This window comes from Thunnus albacares, chromosome 22 (assembly GCF_914725855.1).
Source record: "Thunnus albacares chromosome 22, fThuAlb1.1, whole genome shotgun sequence".
NCBI classification, from domain to species: domain Eukaryota; kingdom Metazoa; phylum Chordata; class Actinopteri; order Scombriformes; family Scombridae; genus Thunnus; species Thunnus albacares.
In genome coordinates this window covers 23,911,933-23,930,864 of record NC_058127.1, presented here as the reverse complement: position 1 = coordinate 23,930,864, position 18,932 = coordinate 23,911,933, and the positions used below count along the sequence as shown (strand labels likewise).

At 39.2% G+C, this 18,932-nt stretch overlaps 1 protein-coding gene across 11 annotated transcripts in view; it reads right to left on the bottom strand.

Moving 5' to 3' along the window:
* Positions 1 to 18,932, bottom strand: part of sorcs2 (sortilin-related VPS10 domain containing receptor 2) — a 347,239-nt gene that overhangs the window by 32,222 nt on the left and 296,085 nt on the right. For all 11 annotated transcript variants that reach the window (XM_044340749.1, XM_044340750.1, XM_044340753.1 and 8 more), the window contains 3 exons: positions 12,676 to 12,855; positions 9,773 to 9,919; positions 5,614 to 5,716 (listed from right to left, as the gene is read on the bottom strand). In XM_044340749.1, the coding sequence (XP_044196684.1) occupies positions 5,614 to 5,716; positions 9,773 to 9,919; positions 12,676 to 12,855 (430 nt within the window). The remainder of the gene's footprint in view (positions 1 to 5,613; positions 5,717 to 9,772; positions 9,920 to 12,675; positions 12,856 to 18,932) is intronic.

Here is an 18,932-nt window from a genome sequence, read left to right as displayed (position 1 = left end):
GTTGCTAACTTTGGAGCTAACCCCATTCACTTTTCCAGCACTTGGGGAAACAACAGACCTGACTTTTTAGCATTTATTAACTGTTACACTGGAGTCTGTACTGTACATTTATTGCCAGCCTGAGAACTTACCGCTAACCTTTTCTTCTGCTCCACTCGCATCCACCGACACTTTCCTGCCGCTCTTTCCCACTCGCTACGCAAACATACTAAGCACTGCGCTATTCCTAAACGGAGTTACGCTACCGATATTTAACGTTAGTTTTGGCATTAAAAAAATATCTTTCGGCCTGGCGGGGGTTCGTTGATATTACAGGAGAAACGCTGATTCAGTAAACATTCAGTGCGTTGAGTAAACATTAAGTAAACGTTGAGGACAGTTAGACCCAACAGTCTCCATTAGGTTGGGTGAGTTCAAAGTTGTGAAAACAACGGGGGTGTTTTGAATACAGTTTTCACATTTTACAGGTGATTTGTTAGTCTGTCCCTCCCGCCGCAGGGAATAATTGATTAATCCTGGAAGGATATTGATGTAGCACTTCTCTCCTTATGAAGGTAAAACGGAGATTATTCGACCAATCAGAATGAGAGCATATCACCAACTAATTGACCAGTCGACCGGGAGACTACAGCCCTATCACGAAGGTTGAGGTCCCCCCCCCCCTCCCCCCCTCGAACTTTTTATTGTTTAACTTCCCCTTTTAACAATTTACAAACTGCCCGTGGAGAATTCTATAAATCTAAAATGTGCAAAACTAACTGAAATACAACAGAAAATGGGAGTTTGATCTGTTTGATTAAAGCCTGACATGGAAGGAAAAACATTTAAGATGAAAGTGGGTAATATTTTTCTAATTCTAACTATTGGAAACCAGATACACAGTATGGAGGGCCATTAATGCACAGAGTATAAACAATTATGAGATACTAACTCGACAACTTTGACAAAATGATGAAACAGTCAATGTAATAATTTTGACCAAAAAATTTGACTTTAAGAGTCAGACTTGTGACTTTTTTATCTTTTTTTTTTTTTAATATAAATTTAGATAATTACTTTAAAAAAATAGACTTAAAATTTGCATTATTTTAATACAAAAATCAAGGTTTTACTTTATTATGTCATAAGTTTAATATAGACCTAATTTTGACTTCACTTGTCTTTAATTTTAGTTTGTCAAAGTTATGTAATTTTTACTTGAAGGGGTACTCCAGCAATTTAGTGTTAACATTTTCATAAAGTTGGAAGACTCACAAGAGACAAAAGAGGTTTAAAAAAATGTTCAAAATTGAAGCAGCAGAGAGAAAGATATCCTGAACTTTGGTCCCTAGTATGAGTCAAGCTCCAAAAACACTGGATCCTACATTTCCCATAATACAACTGTCATTAGACCCTCCCTGTCTAGTAAATGCCCATGTGGTTCTGAACTCCACCCCTGCATTGGTAACACAGGCTTTCTGTTATAAATTTGTAGTCGCTACATCCGAGCTGAGATAACCCTGATGACATCACTATGGCATCACCATGGTTAGTTTTTCAGACCCTCCAGAGCCCCAGAAGACATAACTGGTGTGTAGAAGTGAAATTCCTTTTAAAAAATTATAACTTTGACTTAGAATCTCACAATTTTGACTTTCTATCATATTCTTGAGTTGACAGCTAACAAATTTGACTTGAGTATTTTTATTTTTCTGAATCCTAACATTGTAGGTTTTTTTTTCTTTTTCTGACAGAAATAGGCTTCCCTAGCAAACAGAGAGATGCAAGGCATGACCTAGATGGCTTTCTTATCCTTGCTCATATACAGACAGGCAGCATGCTTACTTGTCCTTATTCAGTTTTCAGGCCCTCTGTCGTTTTTTCCTCCATCTGTCAGGAATGCCCGCGCACAAACAAACGCAGCAAAGTATTCAATAAATAAAATTGCTATCAGTTCAGTGAACTCCTCTGTGTGTTAGAGTACTCAGGCATGAAGCGGTGTGGTTTATACTCCACCATTGCACAGACAGAAAGGAATACTTGTGTCAGAGCTCTTCCCAGGGTAAATGGGCGTTTGTCTCTGGAGTTTCTTATCTAAGCCACTCTGACTGTTTGCATATAATGGAGTGTTATTGTAGAGACTGCAGACAAAAACACACACACAAAGATAAGTGGGCATGTCATACACAAACACTGCAACATCCAGTATTATCAGCCCATAGTCCCTCTTGTATATTGCGTCTAGGTATGGGTTAATTGGATTTAATTTACACATTAAAATGGCAATGACTGTTTAGTTATTTAGTTATTACTGCCTTTTGATTATATTTAATTGTTCCATTCAAGCATTCAACTAAATATAATCTTGTCAAAAAGAGATGCTGCCTACAGTTAAACAACTGAGCTTATCACACAAGTTTAGCTATATTTAAACTCTGAAATGCTTATCTGATGTTTCCCAAGACATACTATTTTTCAAAAGTTGGCTGAGGTGCAGCCTTCAACTTAGTGTTGGCACTGGCAGAGACATTCTATACAGACCACAGCTAAAAACAACAGCAAAACCAACCAGTCAAAGATTAGAAAGAGCAACATCTGCTCTGCTTGTTTCATCCCTGCATCCTCAAGGCAATGCCAGTTTTTATACTGTATCATTCTGTTTTCTCTGCACATAGATGGTGGCTAGTGTATTTCATTTCAAACTTTATTAAAGATTCTTGGAAAACCATTGAGGATGACCCTCATTTACAATGATGCTGAGATTACATATGGAAACAACCCCCCCCCCCCCCAAAAAAAACCAAACAACAAAGAAACATACATAGTCAACAAAGTTGGTTAAAACAGTAACAGACAAGCAGTGAACTGTTATTAATTATATTCCTGAAGTGTCCAAGAGGTATAAGAGTATTCAGTTTTAGGTCACATTGCAAGAGGTTCCATGAGTTTGCTGCACTAACACTAAAAGCAGTCTTTCCAAGTTCAGTCCTGGCACAAGGTGCCTGAAGAGATAGATAGTCACTGGAGTGGGTTAGAAGTGGACCAGAGTTCCAGTGCTACAGAGATGTGATATATGATGGTAATTTTCCGGTCAGGGTTTTATAGATATACAGATACCAGTGATTATTGCATCTCTCAGTCAGAGAAGGCCAGCTGACCTTATCATAGAGGATACAATGGTGAGTATTGTAGCCATCACCGGTAATAAATCTCAGGGCTGAGTGGTAGACTGAGTTTAAAGGCCTGAGTTAAAGGGCTGAGTCTAAAGGCCTGAGTGTGGAGGTAGCAGCATTTCTATAAATTAAACTAAGACTGATAAGATAGTTGATTCAGCAATCCTTTCTACAGATCGGGGGGAAGTTGGATTTATTCCTGTATAGAAAGCTTTTGTTTTTGTTTTAACTTGTCAACAAGTTCTTGATATGGTGATTGAATGTGAATTTGTCGTCGAGCTAGATGCCAAGGTATTTGTATTCTGTTACCAGAACATCTGTTTGAACCATTGATAGTAGAGATATGCAGATTGCTGTAGGCTGAGTTTTTGGATCTTGAAAAAAACATAAATTTTGTTTAAATTGCGTTACGTATCAGTCTGAGATTAATGCAGGAATGTTGCAGTGCATGAAAGGAAAGTTGAAGTTATGATGGCTAATTGAATAGAATCAGCGATACAGTATAAAATAGTATCATCCGCATACAGATGGGTTTGGCAGCCTTGTAGGGAAGTCACAATTTCATTAGTATAAATGGTGAACAGGACAGGGCCCAGAATGGATCCCTGCGGCACACCCTTAGTAACAGGCAAGAATCCAATATCCTCACACATCGATGTATGTCACACAAGTAATTCTGGAACCATCTGCAAGCACCCCTATCGAAGCCAGTGGTGAGCAATCTATCAATAAGTAGAGAACTGTCGATTGTGTTAAATGCTTTCGCTAAGTCTATGAATATAGCAGCACAATGTTGTTATCTAAACCGCTGATGAGATCATTTAATACAAGTGTGACAGCTGAGGTGGTGCTATGATTAGCTCTATAACCAGATTGATGTGAATTTAGGATGGAGTATTTTGAGAGGAATGATTTCAGCTGACTATTCACTAATGATTCTAGGATATTTGAGAGACGATAATTATTAGGATTGTTGCTATCTCCACTTTTCTCCAAACATCTCCAAACATTGAGGACTATGCCTGATGAGAGAGAAAGGTTAGATCCCCTGTATGTCTGCCTAGTGACCCGGTGTCATTCCTTTCCTTAAAAAGAGCAGATAAATCAGGGGAGAACCAAGGGCTTAGCCTGTTTTTTATTCTTAATTTTTTAAATGGTGCATGTTTATTGGCGATAGAGAGGAAGGATTTCCTGAGGTGGTCTAGAGCCAGTTTGACATCTGGGATAAAAGAGGTGCGGTGAACATCACTGTGAAACATGTCATTTAAAAAGGCTTGTTCATTAAAAGCTTTAATTTTCTTTTTATAACTACTTGCGATTGTGTTCTTTTCAGTTTTGTGTTTCTAACACAAGCTGTCGGAAAGAGATCACTGATACCCCGGTCAAATACACCAGAAACAGTAATTTTGTCATCTCTATTGGAGAGGATTAAATCTATTAGGGTTGATTTTGTGTGATCTTTTGGATTTAGCCTTGTAGGATCAGTGATTAATTGTGTTAAATTGAGGTTATTACACAAATCTTTCAGATGGTCGGATGCAGTAGTCCGCCAGTTCAGGTTAAGGTCACACAGGATTAGCAGCTCTGAGTTACAGAATTGAGAAATTAGATGAGCCAGTTTGTCTATGATGGGATCTGCGGATGGGGGTCTATACACACCCACTACAGTGATTGAATCGTTAGATCCTATGTTGATTTTTAAAGCTAAAAACTCAAAGTATTTTGGAATGGTGGCTGCATGTAGTACTGTGACTGAGAACCAGAATTTTACATAGATCATCACCCCTCGTCCTCTTCCAGATCTTCCATCCTGTATAAGTTAAAACCATTCAGAGATAAATCAGAGTCACTGATAGTCTTCTTTAGCCAAAATTTAGATAACACCAAAACATCAGAGTCCGCTTGTGAAACCAGTATATTCAGATGGTCTAGTTTTTGCGGCTGGAGTAAACTTCTAATATTAAGATGGAGTCGTCCCAACCCATTCCTTGATGTAAATGAATGGGGGGTATTAAGGCAGTTTGAAGTGGATACTCAGGGGGCATAGAGACAGTGGAACAAAGAGAGGTTGATATTAATTCTGATGGTAATACAGAGCACTTGGGATGTTTAATATACAGTCTTAGAGTAATCCTTACAGGAATACTAGAGGCTTTGGGTGAAAGTGTGTACTTTAAGCACCAGCGGGTGGAGCTAGCGAGCTGAGATGTACAGACAGAACTGGCCACTGCTAAAGAGTTGTATTAATATTGAAGTCAACTAATCAGTTCTTCACGTCTTAATTAAAAAGAATGTACTGTTGTTGCAGATGTAGAATGCTCTTTTAAACCCCTATGCAGTGTTGGCGCAGACACTATAAAATACTTGCTCCTTTTGAACTAAATCAGACTTGTATGTATCAATAAATGGGTGTGAAAAAGAATTTTAGAAAGAAGGATTTCAGATTGCTCTGGAGACTTACCAGCACCCATTATAAGACCTGGAGCAGAATCCTTGGTGTGGACAGTCCCAGAAACGTAGGGGTTGTCTGCCCAGCGCAGGTGGAGGTGGAGGTGACAGTCCGGCTGCAGAGAGAGCATGTAGAGAGAATTTAAGGTGAGGAATAAAGTGTCATTCTCCCACAGTGTATGCACTGATCCACCATGTAATAGGTTGTTTCACAGTACATTCATGACAATGAATTTTAACACATGAAAATAGCATAGAGTATTGTGTGAATGGAGGGAAAACTGAAGACACACACTTGCTCAGTCATGTTGAATAAGTCTTACCAAACAGATACCTGATAATCCTACTGCAAATACAGCTCAGTGTGGGGTTTCAGAGCTGTTAATCAAATTTAACACAGTGAAAAATATTTAATACAAGATAATTAATTTCAAATGAAAGAATCTGACTTGAGATTCAGCAATGCAAACATTTGTCAGAGGCAGCAATGCTCTGGATCTTAGTCTGTTTTTCTGTGGGCCTTGTTTAACCCATCCCACTGTCTTTTAATCATACTGTGCCAAGCTATAACTCAGCTTTAGCATTTTTTTTTAGTATTTTCACTGCAGCCTCACAGCAGGGGATAGAGTTACATAGCTGTGCCTTGTCAGCGGTGGTATTCTTCAATAAAAACAGGCCTACAGAATAAGAAATGGACATATTTAGCTCTATTAAAAAATCTGTTTTAAATATTGCAGGGAGAAATAGTAAAAGAAGGAATAGCCACAGTGAGATGGTCAGATCAAGAGGTGAAGGCAATGGGTGTCTACTTTGTTTGCGACAACCAGCACACCTCCAACACGCCATGATGTAAGCAACACCTTCTAACTATGTTGTCCTGTGGAAAATCATTTGAGTCAGGGTTGCTCATGGCTCAGCTTGGCACAAGTATCCCCCACCCCACTGTCAAAAAGTACCATTATTGTTTCAAACTTCAATGGGCGGAATCAAAGAACTGATTAAAAGTGATTAAAAGTCAATACTGCATTGCCAAATGATAATACTACGATCAGTTGTGTATGCTCACCTCAATATGTTAGAGCCACTAAACTCATAAAGTAGTATAAAGTCTTTTGTGACTGCAGAAGGAGCTTAAAGCTGAAATCTGATAAACTGCCTCAAATTATATCACTTGAGTCAGCGTTAGTTGGGGCTAAAGACTACAAGTTTGAAATGAAATTAATCTGAGGGTGTGAAGTTAGAAAGTAGTGAGGTTACCAGACCTCTGTAGCCCGCTCCTCATCTCTGTTGGAGGCTAGCAGATCCAGGCTACATTAGCTGCTACTAGCATATAACACTTAATCTCAGATCGAACTGTTGGTAATAGAATTGCATTGTGGGTAATGGAGGTGCCAGGTCTTAGCAAGAAAGAAAAATGCATAGTATACAAAAGATGATATCTGGTTCTGCTGCATCAATTGTGATCTTTTAAAGGTGCAGTGCGTAGGATTTAGTGGCATCTAGCGGTGAGGTTGCAGATTACAACCCACTGAATACCAACCCCCCACCCTCCCCTTCCAAGCATGTAGGAGAACCTACAGTGGCCGTGAAACTGGCGAAAAATGCAAAAGTCCCTTTCTAGAGCCAGTGTTTAGTTTGTCTGTTCTGGGCTACTGTAGAAACATGGTGGTGCAACATGGTGGGCTCTATGGAAGAGGACCTGCTCCCTTTGTAGATGTAAAGGGCTCATTCTACAGCAACGAACACACAATGATTCTTATTTTCATGGGATTATATACTAATTAAAATATACTTATGAATATTCTACATAATGGACCTTTAATGGTCCATTGCGAGTCTGGCAATATTATAGAAATGCAATGCTAAATCAATGGAGTGCTCTCTTAACAGAATTTTAATTGAGGAAAAGTCCTTGTGAGACATCCTGTCACATTTCATTAGTCTGCAGGATTCAATGCATTACAGGACAGTTTTGCTTAAAGGACTATACCAGTGTTTTTGCTTTTACATTATTTTACATTATCACTGCATTTCCAAAGCATGCTGTAATGTTTTACATTTCTCAGCATATTGTTTTATTTTTCCCAAAGAACTACTGCATCTATTCAGTTCATTAAGAAAATTGCCAGTCAGGCAATCTACCACAGTGAACATCATGTCTGCTTTTATTTTTGCCGACGTTACACTGAAATACATGAAGATATTGTGCAGTCATATAAGTAAAGCAGCCCGCAGAATGTGCCTTACCATCACATTTCACCAAATAATATCTGAGTTGTGACTGACAAGCTCTGTGAAACCTTCCCTTAAGTTCTGTTTCGGTGTGATGAAAACTCTGAGATTTATGAATTTTGTGAATGAACTGTAACAAATGCTGAAATGTATCTTATGGCATGTCCACTTTCTTTAAAATCTGCTCTGTCTGCTTCTCTTTCTATTTAAAGTTTCTCTTGTTTTTTCCCCTATACTTTCCGACAACCTTCAGACCATATTTGTTTTTGATTGTTAGTGCTTTAGTGCTAGCAGCATCATTGTGTTTTCACAGCCATGGTGACCTTATTTCAAGGGGAACACTAAATACCTGTTTGTATCTTGTTATTCATACAGTACTTCGTGGTGCTTTTTTAAAAGCAGATTGTAGGTATTAATCTACAGCCCTGTTCACACCTGGCATTAACATGAGTCTTGGGTGTTCCGATCACAAATGGACAGCTCTAAATACATCTACTCACACCTGCCATTAGAATGCATCTCCACATCTCTCTCGAGTAACCATTTTTAATCGGATCTTGCTTTCCGCTCTATATGCAAATAAACACGTACATCATTTCCATTTGCACGACAAATGCGTTGTTGTTTTTAATCGGTGGGAAACAGCTATGCACTTGCCTAGTGCCTAGTCTGCCTGAAGTTAAAAGTTGCTAAGACCTTGGTGTGTGGGCAAAATCAAAACTCTTCGGCTCAAACAGAAATCAGACAACGTGTTTTGTGTGTACTCCATACATGATAATCCAATTTGCCTGTAGTTGTGGCTTCTTGTTGTTGTTTTGCACTTTAATATGATTCCGTTGGCGCACAAATGAGTACGTACTTCCACTTATGCAGAGGATGTCAGTTGAGTAGGCAGTCCTTCAGTGTGGCCCAGGACATATTTGCATACACACTGCTAAAAGAATGTGGCCATATGCGGATCACCTCAGAATGTGGTCTGAGTGATTGGATCTCAATGCGTCCTCAATGCATCTTGGGTGCATTCATACCTGTACTTAGAGCTGTCCACTTGTGATCGGATCACCCAAGACGTATTTTAATGCCAGGTGTGAACAGGGCCTACAACACACTTCATTCAGACATTATGATATACTGCCTCTGTTTATACAGGAGGTCGTTACTCTTGCCCAGTCTCTGTCAGGTGGCAAGGTAATAGATACAGCTGACAGTGTTGGCCTGGTACAATGAGATATTAGATGGTACATCTAGTATCTGACTTTGTCTAGTTCCGTGACTTGTGATGTCAGTAAGGTGATGTGTGTGATGTCGGCGTTTGACAAAAAGCTGTCTCTCTGACCAACAGATGTAAAGATGTGGATTCCAGGAGAACTTTTTTTGCTTTGCAAGGTCATTATGTTGAGCAATGGATGAGACAGAAGAGAAGAAGAGGTCAATATCAGAGCGAACAGCCGTGTGTGTCAGCGATAGTAAACAAGTGTCAAGCTGATATCTGTGTCTCCCTTCATATCTGTCAACTGACTAGAGTAATGGTTCAAATAAAGGACCTGACTCGTTCTCCCTCTATCTCTCTGTGAGGTGTGATGTATGGATATCAGACTCCGGGTGACTCATTGCTCTTTGCCGTCTGGCCTCGCAGTTGCAACTTTGACAAGACAGATGGAAGAGCTAGGCAGGCATCTCACACACATTCCTCAAAGTATAACACTCATCCTCTCTTCTCTTAATTTGTGTTCACACTCTGAGCGACCTGGTCAACAGGTCTCAGTGTTTTGACTGATTGTTGGAGGTGCAGGAACCTCAGATTGCATTTGCACCACGGTTTACAGATACAAAGTTTCAACAGGCAAATCTAGTGTTTGCAGCTTTGGTAGTATCATACACTGCTATGACCATTTATCAATAGAAAAAAAAATCTCTGATCAACTAAGAATGCTACTTACCGCTTTGCAGCTAATCGGCTTGCCGTTCATGTCAGTGGTGGGTGGGGCCAAGGGTTCCCAGTCTCGTCCTTTGTTATAGGTGATGAGAGTTGCCACTTTCCCATCGATCTTCTGATTGGCCAGGAAGACCCCTTTGATTCCACGTACCTGGGAAGCAAGGTGGATTTACAACAGCTAGGGTTAACTTTGCAAAAAAGGATTTGAACTGATCATTTAAAGGGCACCTATGTAACTTTTGCTCAATAGCTGCAACTGTGGAAATTACAGCATAATGTTAAACACCAAAACATAGTGGTACAACAGTACAACAGTAAGTAAATAAGTAAGTAGGTAACAGTAAAACAAGTAGAGAAGAGTCATAAAGTCAGCAAACTTACTCAATAATGTCAGTTATACGGAAGTATTTATCTCAAGTTTACTAACATTAGCCACCATAAGCCACTGGTCATAACAGACCAAGTAAGACTGCAGAAGCAAAGCCCCTGAGTAAACTGAATTGAGCAGGGGTGTATTTTATTTCTTATGAGTTCATCTTTTTATTTGTAAGGCAATATGTGTTATTGCGTCTTTCAAAAGTTACATAGTCTCACTTTAATCCAGTAAGTTTAGGTGAGAAGTTCTTATAGAGTCCAAACATAAGACTGTACCTGAATTGTAACTTTAACTTTACCTTCAACTGTACAGCTAGATCTAGAATATTCACCAGAACCTGTCCTTCAACTGTTGGCAGTGGTTGAAACCTGATTACCAACAGAGCAATGCAATGGAGCAATGCAAGTAACTTGGAGGCTAAAAGGAAACCACTGACACAGAAACTGCAGGGCTGTAAAAGTTTAACTCGCTGAAATCAATACAGACTGCATGGGTTTTGCGGCTGTGAGGTTGCTTGCCACAGGCTGTGAAGCTGAAACATTAAACAGCGAGACGATGATGAAGACAGTGCAGACAGACATTTAAAGAAAGTCACGCAGGATGTCAGACATATCTCTGTCTGCAGACTCCCCCAGCTCCTATCTCTGTCTATTATGTAGCTCTGATGTTTATAGAGGGAAACAAGGTAATTGTTTAAGTCAAAGTACATGTGCCTGTCTGTATTCAGTTCTCCCTGGATTTCTGGCTTATTTTCTTTACTCTATCTCTCTACGGCTGTTCAGCACTCTTTTTCTCTTCATTTTTTGCTCTTTCTGCCTCAAGTCTTTATCCATCCCCTATAAGTCGTCCACCTCTCTATCTCTATCTACAGCATGTGATGAGAGTACAACCCGGAGCGAGGGAAGAAAGAGGAGGAGGAAATGAGTTCTGCAGTGAGGGCCTTTGCCTACATGGTCCACCGCCTCGTCTTTTTTTCCTCCAACACTTCCTCTCTCCTTCTTCCTCTGCTTATTTCACATCTTCGGTATCCATTTATCTAGAGACCTTGCCAAAACACTCAGGCGACACGTAGATGAACAATAGCTTGACTGCTAGAATGCACAGAGTTCAGAGAGTTTCAACATCAGGCTCAGTCACCACAACCCTTCTGACTCCTTGAACTGATGTCTTCATAACCAATGCAAGACTGCTTTCAATATGAAAGATTAGACATTAATATCCATTTAGGTTAAACGTATGCATGTATCTGAATATTTTAGCATCCACAATCCTTAATGTGTGTACTATATAGTTGCACAAGATACTTAAAGCCTGTTCTACATGGGCATGGACTGAGCAGGGTTGGTGGTAGGGTTCTCTTTACAAACTTAAGTTGTATGTGTGCAATACATTTTAAATAAGGCTACTTTATGTAGCCGTGTAGCCGCAAGGGTTTGGGGTAGTGTAAACCCATGATCAGTTGACAAAATCTACAGTAGATTTCAGTAGATCCACATCTATGGTCATGAGCTCTGAGTTTCCTTCACAGGATATCTGAGCTAACCCTCAGGGACAGAGTGAGGAGTCAGATATACTGAAAGAGCTCAGTGTAAAGCATATATGCTCCATTACACTGGAGTTGAGGTTGTTCGGGCATCTGATTAGGATGCCTTCCTGGATGCTTCCCAGTGGAGGCATTTCTGGTATACCCAACAAGGAGGAGATTGGAGGAACTGACCCAGAACTTGCTGGAGGGGATTACATATGCTATCTAGCCTGACTGGGTCAGGATTCCCCGGAAAAGCTGGAAGATGTGGCAGCAGAAAAGGACAACCTGGATATGGCAAACAATAACATGAGTCTGTTTCTTTGGTTACAGCTTATCCCCTTTTTGTCATCTTGATTGTCTACAAGTCCAATGAAAGGACCAAAACCAACACAGAAAAGTATACAAAAGTGAATACATATTATTCTCTGTGTATCTAAAGCCTAATATATCTTATTCTTCTGTGCGAAACAAAAACCTATTGTAAACACATTTCGGTGCTGCAAACATTTTCCAGGATGATGGAGTAGTAGTCAACTTGACTTAACATCAATAGGCCACAACGTTGTTTGTAGTCCTTGTATTAATGTGTATTAATCCACAGCCAAAAGTAGTCCCAACAGATGTATTATTTACTCTTGTTTGAGTAACATTTGCTAAAAACTACACCACCCAGCTGTTTTAGGAAATTACTGGGCCTTATTTAAAAATGAAACTGAATATGTGTGAGCAATTTTATATTAATGTCTTAATTGGGGACCAATGTGCCACAGACAGGGTAAGGAAGTCAGGAAGTATTTAGATAAACTGGGACATTGTTGTTTTCGGTCATTTCATCGGATTTGTTGACAAAAATAAAAAATGATGCCAGCCTTATCCTCTAAGCATGATTAAATGGTCCTCTTTCATGACATGGTTACACCCACTGAAAAGGAGTTTACATTTGAACAATTTGGAAACTAATAATAAGAAATATTAATGTATTTTCTAACCAAAGTTAATTTACCTCTAGGATATCGATGAGGACATTCTCCTCTGGCTGCTTGGTGCTGCGAACGTTTTCCAAGATGATGGAGTAGTAGACACCCTGGGGGTCGGACTGGTAGAGGTTATATGTGTCTGACTGGTACCACTCCTGGAGGGCGAGGAAGACCTGGTTCTCATCCGTACTCACTATCTGAACATCCTAGAGGCAAAAGATGGAGGGATGGAGGGACAAGGGACAAGAAAAAGTGGGGTCAAAAAGTCAGTATTTTCAGAATCATTGGTCTTGAGAATGAATGAACGATAGAGAGAAATAATGAAACTGAAGAAATAGAGAGAACATTAATTATGAAAACAGATGCAACAGAAGAGAGAGCTCACAGAGTTCAGAGAAATCATTAAAGAAAAAAATATGAAGGCAAAAACAGGAAAACGATTAGGCATTGAAAAATCGAAGAGGGAGAAAACAAGAAAAGCAAGTGGAGGGTAAAGCAGAAAAGAAAATGAAAGCAGCAACTGACAGCAGGAGATGAAACATAAAGAAGGAAAATGAAACAGGAAAAGGAGAGGAAAGAATAGATAAAGCAGTAAATGCAGCAAAGTCCGATTCACAGAAAAGTCACTAAGTTTGACAGTAACTATCTCAGAGCCAGAGAACATAATACCATAAATACAGAGTTACAGTGTTACAGAAACAAACTGGAGGAGATAAGGGAATGCTTCACCCACCGAAAAACAGTTTTTGGCAGCTTAGAAAACTTGTTAGGTGTACTTGTCAAAGCTCATGAGCCTCCCGATGCAAATGGCTTCATCACTCATGAAAGACTGTAACCATGGCGCAAAGAGCAACTCAGCACTTTTTCTGTGTTAGTGATTACATTAACATAACATTTGAAGATAAAGCCATCAGAGCGCAGAGGAAAGTGCCCAAGGAGGTGTGCCCCTAATCATTGACACTCTGCCATCTTACTCACAAAAAAAGACTACAGCTCAATTACCCTCGGATTTATGGTTGTGGCTCAGAGTCATATTGGTATTGAAGGCTGTGCACTGATCTTCATATTCATAAATGTACTGTTTCTGAGTCACCCTGCAAGCTGTGTGCAAATTGCTGGGAGGACGATTACGTAACAAAAAAAGGAACAAATTCCAGCACATGCTGGTCAGTTCACTCTAAGACAACTGGGATACATTTTGAAGTTACTGGTTGATTTCTCTACCTAGGGTTGGGTTCATATTGGACAAATGCACATCTCACACTTAACGTTCAATGCCAGTTTAGTGCCAATGCAGGCAGTAGTATGTTTTTTATGTGGTGAAGCAAAAGGTCAGATTTTGTGGGTCAGGCTGGTGGATGTGTGAGTAGCACTTCCGACCTTTATGTGGGAGATGGTGTTCTGTCAGACCTGAAATATTTGCTTTTTTAAAAAAAAAAGAGATCTAAACCAGAATCTTTGTGTTTTTAGTTGCCTAATCTTACTCATACCCTAACCATAGTTTGCTTGCCATACCTGCTATCTTTCCCTAACCTTAACTATATTATAGTTGCCATGAGTGAATATTGAAGCAAGAAATCATTCTAAAAACTGTGGCAATGAATGTTAATGGCATCCGAATCAACCAATCACCCAAACTGACTAACCCACCATGAAGCAACAAAATCAACCAACTGTGCAATGGGTCTTCCAATTAATGGAAAAATAAATAAGCATTTCAAACTACCAAGTACATTATTAGAGTTGAAAGTAAACTGAAGCAATGCAACTCCCATAACCGCATCTTGGCATTGAACTCAACTGTTTTTTTAGGTGGTAAAATCAAGATGTTCTTGATCTAAGCCCTGTTGCTCTTTCTCCTTGAGGACAGAATGTATGAACAATGTTTTCAGATGAAAAGGTATGCAGACAAGACTTTCCCACAGAAACCTAGATTCATTTTTTCTTTAAAACAGTGAAAGTGTGCATACCACCATGTATCCATTAATAGGGTACCCTGTTTGTTCCCAAGTACGGCAATATCTCCCATTCCCTCTTATTCAATCTCTCCTCTTTGATCTTCAAATTCATTAATGCAGTTTCACGTTCCTCAATGCTTGAGATTTCTCAACTCAAGCATTATGCATATTACCAGGACGCTAAAATGAAAAGGTCCCTCTCTATATCTCTTAAGAAACTCGTGGACTGTCCTTAAAATGTACTCAAATGACACAAGTCTGACTGCAGACAATTAGTCTGTCAGTAAAACTTTGAAACAAGCTGCCGGTCAAACAATCAACACATCAACCAACCTGTTACCCGCCAACCAATCACTCTGTAATAACTTACTATAATATAATGAAAATGTAGAGTCATTAGTTGTGCTACATCTTACAGACAGAAGTATTGTCATTTTTGTACAACACATTACTATGCAACACTGACTGTGAATCGGGAAATAAATGTGCAGTCGCCGTAATGACAGCATCTGATTTGAGTTCAGGCATGCATATTACAATACATTTACTTTTGCCCGATGCTTCCCTTCCATCTAACTTTCCTTTCTCCCTTCTTCTATTCCTCTCCTCCATTAAAGCGCTGTGCTGTAGCCTGAGTTTACAGCTGACAGCTCGGCTCAGGCAGCAGTTTGGGCTTGAGGAGGAGTTGGCACTGAGGAGAGTGCAAACTTCAACCTCAGCTGCTTTTTAACATTCAGAGTCAGCAATCCACCCACCAAAATATAATCTGACACTACAGAAGATATGTTGAGGTGAGGACGTAAATACATGCAGACAACACTAACTGAAAATATGTACACCCAGTACATTTTAACGTGTACAGTACATATGCTTACACATGCTCTGTATTTAATGTATTTTCATGAAACGATCAGTCTTTCACTTAAGTCAAGATCAAAGGTTAGATCAGACTCCTTGGTTGGAAGACCCATAGTAAGTGGCCAAGAAATGGGTCAAAAACCTGTAGTGCCCTTGTCTTAATTCAACATTGCATAAACCAGAAATGACAGCTAATCTTTTTTTTTAAATAAAAATCTTTTTTATTTAAAAAAAGATTAGCTGTCATTTCCCTACAAGGGTGTGTGTGTGTGCAGCCCAGGAAGTAATTGTTACAAGAAGCCAAGGATGTGCCAGTCCTCTTTACATGAGGGCTAAAAGGCACTGAGAGGTCTCTTCATGTTAGAATCTAATGAAGGCAAATGCTCCTAAAAATTAAAAAGTTGTCTAGCACGACGATCAAAATTAATTTGCTGATGCAAGAAAACACCATGATTCTTGCAAGTAGAGTTGATTTTTGTTTTCAGTGGTTCAACAGACTGACTGACTCCTTCAGGATTTTGTAGAAACCAAAAACAGAGCTAAATGAGAGTGAATATTGGTGTTTTTTTCCCCTGTATTTAACCACAACCACAATCTTTCCCTAACTTTAACCAAGTATTGTTCATGCCTTAACATAACCATAACCATTAAAAAAGGTCTTGATTTAGCTGTAAGTGGATATTATCTATCAAGAACAGATGTAGTAGAAAAAGAAGTAAAGTATGTTGTCACTGAATGTTTTTCAGATACTTTCAGTATGAACATTTAACATATTGTAAGATACTTTCATCAATTTGATTGTTTATAAAAAAGCGTACATAGTTCAGGTGGCATTACATTTATCGCACAATACATCTCCTGTTGCAAATCAGTAGTATACAGTAAACATAATTTCTAGAACAAAGGGCTGTACTGAGACATTTCTGCAGAGGTACTTTGACCAGTTAGTACAGACTATTTATTATTAGACTATTTTGTGAAATAACTATTGGTAGTTATTGATAGTAATTACCATGTTTAGTAATGTTTTCTGTTTTCTGTTCAGCAAACTTCTTCAGCAGTGACTTAAAAATAACTTTTGTCCATCTAAAGCCAAATCAAGAGTTGGTGCTTAATATTTGCGTGGTACCCAGTTGAAATTGTCTTTCAAATCTGCAGGTTAGTAGGACTATTTTGGAGGCAAGAAGTCCAATCCTCATAAGTCTTGAACTATTATGTGTTGCCTAATGTGTGCACCTTAAGTTCAGATCAAACACAGCAGCCAACACGTTGGAACATTCTTCTATTCTGTTTGAAACATATATATAAACCCAATACTGAACAGGATTATGATGAACGGCAGCGAAAGAAGCTCTTCTATGCACTTTGTGAGCTGACGTATAAAAACATGAACCTCACTGGATGGATTTGTGTGAAATGAGAAGAGGATGAGAGATTCAAAGAGACTGCTTTTGTAAGCTACACCATGTAAAACAGTCATGTTACACTGTTTGAGTGTGTGAGGCAGGTTGTCAAACTGGTGCTGTAAAGAAACTTCAAAGAGAGCATTTGTTTCCTCATATTAACCAAAGTCTCAAAACGGAATTCAATAATGAATTTTGTTAACATTTAATACTTTAAAAAAAATGCGTTCTACAAGCAGAAACTATCACTTGTAAAGGGTGTAAGCATACAAGTGGCTGGAATATTTTAGAAAAGGATTGGAACAGAGTTGCTGTCCAACAGTTGAAAATATGGCACCATCATCAAACAGTCCACTTTGTCTTGAACTGGATCCCAGTCCACCTTTAACTGGTTGACAAATTTGTGCCAGAATCAAAAAATATTGAGCCAAAATGTAGAAGAATGTCAGCAACAAAGAAAAAATCAAATGCAAAACTCCCTGATACCTACCTTCTCTGGTCCATTACTGGAGTCAGTGGCATTTGAGCTGGGACTTAACACGTCATCACAGTTAAAAGAGCTAAATGTAGCATGGTAAGGTAAAGGGAAAGTCAAAATGGTCATAGGAAATCTCGATGTCTGGCATGACAAGCTGTGTTTTCTGAAAACACCACCTATTTGGATTCAAGTGTATTCTCTTTCTCTCTCAGGTTGAACTAGCAGGATCTCTCTACCAGCGTCCCTCTTGGTGCTGCATCACTGAGTGCCCTCTGAAAGAAACATCCTCCATCCATCTCTGTCAGATATCACCTGAGAGACAAGGGCCACTGCTGGGAGAAATATCAGAGATCCTGGGTCCTAGAAGCTTCATGAACCACTGGAAGCAATAACAAAGTACACTCAGCTATTTTAAACATCTCTTGACCCAAACTCAGTGTGGTGTTAATAACACTGGAAAGGCAAAAACAGAAAGAAATAATGAGATTGTGAAGGCAAAAGCTCAATTTACACTCGAATGGAAACTGTCTGGGTGCAGAGACACTCCATGCACATTCTCAAAAATGTAAGTATTCAATGTAGGGCGAAAACAAACCACACGAATGAGTGAAAATAAGAGGTGTGATTAGTCAGCTGTAAAGTATACACACTAGTAAAAAGCCACACTCTGGTCTGAAAGCCAGTCAGAATGAAACAAGACGAGTTGAATTAAAGGAAGCGTGAAGTGAAAAGGTGAAACAGATGTTGCAGCACTCTACTGTATGTATTAGGAGCTGCACATCTTGTGTTATTTTCCAATATATTGTTTTTCTTGATGACATTATCAAATGTGCTGAAATGTAAAATACCTAAAGGCATATGATTATTCATCAGTTTCTAGGAGACTGGTCATTAATTTTCTCACCCCTGTAGACTCACCCATCTACATCCGTCTGTTCGCTGTGATATATTTTGTGTTAAAAATGTTGTCTTAAAAGTGTTCTTAAATCTACTAATTTCCCAAAATTATGATGAATGAACATGCCGCTGTCTGGAGAACCCTATACTATGGCAAATATGCACACACTTTTGTACTATACTATACTCTTTCAGCTGTGGACAGATCATATGTACAAGACAAGAACCACTTTAAGAAAGGAGGCAATCACACTGGCAACTGTTACAGGACACTAAGTAATTTCATATATTTTATTTCATACATTTCATATATTTGGTTTTATGATGGTGCTCCCTTGTTACCATATAGCAAATTAAATCTTGAATAAAGCAAAACGTGGCATTCTATAATAGTCAGAGCAGATGGTCACACTGAGCCTGATAGCATCTTGCTACACAAGAGCCACACACACTGAACAACAACCCACATCAGCTTTCCTGCTAAATTCTCCTTGTTATCTAACCTACAAACATAAACACACATCTTGAATGAGCCACCAAACAAACATTCACCAGGGAAAAGTGCACCGCTAACGTCAGTTTGCAGGCTAGGTAGCCAATTAGCTGTTCGGCTGCAGCACATTTAACAGCATGCAAACATACCTGCAAATGTCACTTCGGCGCTGTAAGATGCTGGTGTCGGTCTTACT